Here is a 5119-nt window from a genome sequence, read left to right as displayed (position 1 = left end):
TTTATTGATTAATGTAACGGTTAAATATATAAGGAAAATAATTAACTATATATATTATAAAAAATTAAGTATAAACAATTATTTAAATTATAATCATAGATTTTGATAAATGGAATAATTAAAAGAATAAAAATATGAGGTTACTGATTTCGTTATTATATATAGATTGATATAGATTTATCCATCAAATGATAAATTTTCAAAATAAACGGATGGTAGGTTTTTTGGAGCAGTTTCAATAAATTAGGGCAAGAATCCGCGCGCTGGCAATCAGAATTGAGAAATGGCGGGAATCATTTCCCCCATTTTCCAACTCCCAAGAATTGCTCCTCCATTTAAATCCCACGCCGCTCTAACTCCAACCTTCATCTGCAAATTCTCCCTACTCCCAAATCGCAAAATCTCTTCGAATTCACTCGAAATGGCTCAGGCGGCGGAGAATCCCAACTACACCCCCGAAATCCAAGAACCCTCTCCCAAGATTCAGAAGATCCACGACCACAACGGCGTTTCCGACACTAAGCCTACTGCAATCGTGCCGTTTCTGCGGGTGAAAAGGCTCTCAGAGAAAGCCGTTTTGCCGTCTAGGGCTTCCCCTCTTTCAGCCGGCTACGATCTCTCAAGGTATATATATACATATACTTCATTTCCTGCACCTGTTTTGATTTTCTGAATTTTATATTCTCCTTCAATTCAATAGCGCCGTGGATACGAAAGTTCAGGCGAGAGGAAAAGCTCTGGTGCCAACGGATCTCAGCGTCGCTGTTCCCGAAGGAACGTATGGTCGAATTGGTAATTTTTTGCAAAATTGTCCATTTTTTTTTTGGATGAATAAATGCACAGCTGTAAGGAGATTTTGTCAACTGTAGCGCCGCGTTCTGGGCTGGCGTGGAAGCATTCGATTGATGTTGGGGCGGGGGTGGTGGACGCGGACTACCGGGGACCGGTCGGTGTGATCCTGTTCAACCATTCTGATGTTGATTTCGAAGTGAAGGCCGGAGATAGAATCGCGCAGTTGATCATTCAGAAGATTGTGACGCCGGAGGTGGCTGAGGTTGATGATCTTGATTCCACGGCTCGCGGCTCCGGCGGGTTTGGATCTACCGGAGTTTGAGTGTTTCACGTCTTTGCCAAGCTAATATTTTATAGGTTATGGTGAATGATGGGTTTTGGGTTTTCTGACTTGATTCAGTCATGTTGTGGAACATGTGACTTGGAAATTATGATGAAGCAACGTTTGTGGATTGGTACATTTGTGACTATGTATTTTGTTGACATTCCTTTCTATTTAATTGATGTTGTGGAGGAATTAGATTACCGTGAATAACTCAATATACATTCCAAAAATAATTTACAAAGAGATTGACCAGCTTAAAAATAAACGAAAAAGTCATTCAACATTATTAGTATTTGTTTGTTGCTCGAATTATTCTCAACTTCATTCTCCAAATTGTCGAATCAATGAATATGTAGTTATACTTTCAAATTCACCTCAAAAGTAATTACGATACTTGCACTAAGTGATGATTATATATATATATTTTTTTGTTTACAAGTAGTAATAGTGTGTGTCTTTTTTTCCTTTATTCTCTATTGTTTTTTATTTTTCCTTGCATCTGATAGGTAAAAATGTAACATTCCTTAAATTATATATTAAAAATACCATATTTTATAAATTTAAGTGTTTTATGCTCAAACTTAAGTGAATAATTTATTTTATCCTTTAATGTTAATAGTTTTACTTAGTTTTTTATAAAAGTTATTTGATTGATTTGATAGTTATCAATCATAAATGTATAGGAAAAATATGAAAAAATGAATGACATCCACCGATTAGATGAACTATTTTTGCTCTAAAATTGGTAGATTAATGGCTATTTTACAATATTAATAATATTTTTAAAAGAAATAATTCGTTTTTCTATAATTATGATAGGAGAATATTTTAAAGTAGGTTACAAATAGGGAAAACATTTATGCAAATAAAGGGCAAAAAAGAGAAAAAAAAAATGAAATTTAACGTTGGATACTGTCATGTTTCTTCTCACTAGTACGCCCGATCGTGCGATGCACGACCAACATTAAAATTGAATGATATTTTAAATAACTAAAATATACTACATATTAAACATAATTTAAATATGAGTTAATGCAAACATGAATCTAAAAGAATAGAAAATATCCACAACACAATTTCGATAAAAAAAAAAGAAAACACGAATTTGAAAATATTTGAATTTTCAATTTTTGAAATACCAATTAATTAATTTTAATTGATGATGTGTGTGTGTGTGTATATATATATATATAATATATATATGGGGTAGGCTAGAATAAAAATACATTTTTTGTATAAAATAAAAACGCATTAAAATGTATGAATTTTATGTTGAACACGTATGAATTCATTGCATAAAGGTATGAATTGCGAAAAATAAATTTTTTGCTACCTTTGGGATTCGAATTCAGGACCTGAATTCATCCAACAAGGTGATGAATTAACCGTAGATCTTAATGATCTAAGGGCTGAAAATGGTTCCTATTTTATACAAAAAATGTGTTTTTATTCTAGCTCACCCCTATATATATATATAATCAAATATCAAAAGCAATTATAAATGATAATTAATGAGTATCATATAATCTTTGGAGTAATATTCTAAGATGTACAAAACTATTTATTTGCATATAGTTTAATATATTTTTTGAATGTATATTTATATCATATTTGTGTGATCATTTTGTTTAAATACAAATTTTGAAATAAACATGACAACGATTATTTGAATAAACATGAATGAGAGATAAGAAACGTAAAGTTGTATTTGGAGAAATGAGAAAGGGGAGGAATGATAGAGGAAATATGATAGATGTGAGAGAAAAATAATAATTTTATGACTTTACAAGCTAATAATTTATTATGAATTTTTTGGTGGGAAAAAGTTACTGTTATACTCCTCTTTTATACTCCCTCCGTCCCAGAACTCCTCTTTTATACTCCCTTTGGTTTGTCCCACCAAGCATGACACGTTTTTAAAAATGACAAAAAATTTACCCTTTATTCACATTTTCATTTTTCTACCTACCACACAAAATACCAAAACTCCTCTTTTATACTCCCTTTGGTCTGTCCCACCAAGCATGACACGTTTTTAAAAATGACAAAAAATTGTTTTTAAAAATGACAAAAAATTTACTCTTTATTCACATTTTCATTTTTCTACCTACCACACAAAATACCAATTTTTTAATTTTATGAGAAAAGTAGAAGTGAAATAAACGCCGTCTGTGGGAATCGAACCCACGACCACATGGTTAAAAGCCATGCGCTCTACCAGCTGAGCTAAGACGGCTTACAATAAATTTTTTTATTATTAGTATATATCTCAAAGGGCTGTATAAATACCACCTTCTGTTGGGCTTGGGCGCGAACAATTTTTTGGTGTGATTCTTCTGAACACATAAATGTGCATAAAAAATTCTCTGTCAAATCGATACACAATTCTTAACTGACAATCTTAAGTTTTTATGGTATCAGAGCGATTTTCCGATGGATCTAAATTGTGAGAATGAGAGGAAACTGGCACATAACGAAATAGTAGCTCGTGATGGGAAATCGAACGGATGATGAACTGCAAAATCAGGTTGGAATTTCGAATGCAAACATCTCAGATCCAGAACCAAATTGATGATTATAAGAATCTTTACGGATGGACTATCCTGGATCGGCGAACTTTACAGGTACGAATTTGTCAACTTAGAGTATATCGATGAAGAGTGCGCCAGCAGCTGAATCAAAATTAGCTTTCATTAATCGTAGAATTGGGATGCTTAATGCATCATCGACCTAGGGATCATTAAAAGAAGGTTGATTGCACTGTCATTGAAAGAATATTCACTTTAGCGCTATGAAAGGATGGACATTAAGAAAAGTTAGAAATGAACGATGACTTAGAGGATGTATATATATGGTTCTACTTTAGAGGTACACAAAAGCACAACTAGGGGAAGTTTATTAGATGGAATTTTACATATAGTGGAATTTTACTTAGGAATGTCTTTCAACAATTAGATCATGACTGTTGCCTACTTGTAACTGTAAGGTCTTAATTCCTCATTTCTAGGAACTGGTCTATGTTGATGGTGGTCTTGGTCACAAGAGCTCGTGCGAAAGGCATCATTGATGTCAAAATTCAATCTTGAAGCTTATTTAATCAACATAAATATGTTTTGGACACCTTGAATGATGTTGGGCTGGTGGGTTCATAGGTTGTAAATCACTCCACTTCGTAAAGGTTTTAAGTTTACTGCTAGGGTCGCACCTCTCACTGATCCAGATAATATTGAAGACTTGTTCACAGGCTTCTTTATTCGATTCTAACTTGGCTATATAGGGACACTGCACACATGTTTAACGTTTTAAAGTATCTCAAAGGGTCCTTCTTAAGGACTTTCATATTCTTCTCAACCAAATTTCAAAGTTCAAGGTTATGGTGATGCAGATTAGGCAGTATGTCTCGATAGCATGACGTGTTTTTTACTGGTAATTGCATTTATCTCGAGCACTTTCTGATTTCCTAGAAAACAAAGAAGCAGTCAAGGTTTTCTTTCTCTTGCCAAAGCTGAATATTGGGTTCTTAGAGGAACAGTTTGTAAGCTTTATTAGTGAACAAGCTACCTGTTATAGGATCTTTATATTCCTTTGCATCTTCTCATGAACTTTGGTGACCCAACCTTGCTTATAGTTGCAAATTCTGCACGAACACACTAATCATCTTGAAATTGATTGTCACCTCATGCATGAAAATACATGGTCTTATGATTCCTGAATATATGGCGTCCAGACGGCAACTTACAGATTTATTCACCAAAATCCTCACAGGAATCAGTTCCAGTTTCTTCTTGCCAAGTTGGGCATGACAAACTTCTGTCGTTATCCACTTGAGGTAATACATTGTTCTTTATTGTTTTTTTATCAGTTTTACCAGAAAAAAAAAAAAAAATCTTGCTGTCAAATTACAACACAGTTCTTCATTGACAACCTGAGATTTTCTGAAATCTCATATAACATGAGATCACGGCTTGTTGAGTTTTCTGTTGCTGAGTGATGCAAAAGAGG

The 5119-nt window shown here is 33.6% G+C and overlaps 1 protein-coding gene and 1 non-coding gene across 2 annotated transcripts; one reads left to right on the top strand and one right to left on the bottom strand.

Moving 5' to 3' along the window:
- The first annotated feature begins 201 nt into the window (after positions 1 to 201).
- LOC131003301 (deoxyuridine 5'-triphosphate nucleotidohydrolase-like) lies at positions 202 to 1312 on the top strand. Its single transcript, XM_057929806.1, has 3 exons — positions 202 to 624; positions 701 to 792; positions 870 to 1312. The coding sequence occupies exons 1-3, from the start codon at positions 284 to 286 to the stop codon at positions 1112 to 1114; spliced, it is 678 nt and encodes a 225-aa protein (XP_057785789.1). The 5' UTR covers positions 202 to 283; the 3' UTR covers positions 1115 to 1312.
- Positions 1313 to 3280: 1968 nt separating this feature from the next.
- TRNAK-UUU (transfer RNA lysine (anticodon UUU)) lies at positions 3281 to 3353 on the bottom strand. Its single transcript has one exon. It is a non-coding gene; the product is annotated as a tRNA-Lys (tRNA).
- Between the last annotated feature and the right edge of the window lie 1766 nt (positions 3354 to 5119).

The sequence above is a fragment of the Salvia miltiorrhiza genome, unplaced genomic scaffold (genome assembly GCF_028751815.1).
Source record: "Salvia miltiorrhiza cultivar Shanhuang (shh) unplaced genomic scaffold, IMPLAD_Smil_shh original_scaffold_190, whole genome shotgun sequence".
Lineage (NCBI taxonomy): Eukaryota > Viridiplantae > Streptophyta > Magnoliopsida > Lamiales > Lamiaceae > Salvia > Salvia miltiorrhiza.
The sequence above is the reverse complement of the archived record's forward strand: the minus strand, read 5'-3'. Positions and strand labels throughout refer to the sequence as shown.

Bases quoted from the DNA above. Each gene is read 5' to 3' on its own strand.
- LOC131003301 (XM_057929806.1), top strand. From the start codon at position 284: ATGGCGGGAATCATTTCCCCCATTTTCCAACTCCCAAGAATTGCTCCT. The intron at 625-700 runs GTATATATATAC...TCAATTCAATAG, and splicing joins GCCGGCTACGATCTCTCAAG to CGCCGTGGATACGAAAGTTC. The intron at 793-869 runs GTAATTTTTTGC...TGTCAACTGTAG, and splicing joins AGGAACGTATGGTCGAATTG to CGCCGCGTTCTGGGCTGGCG.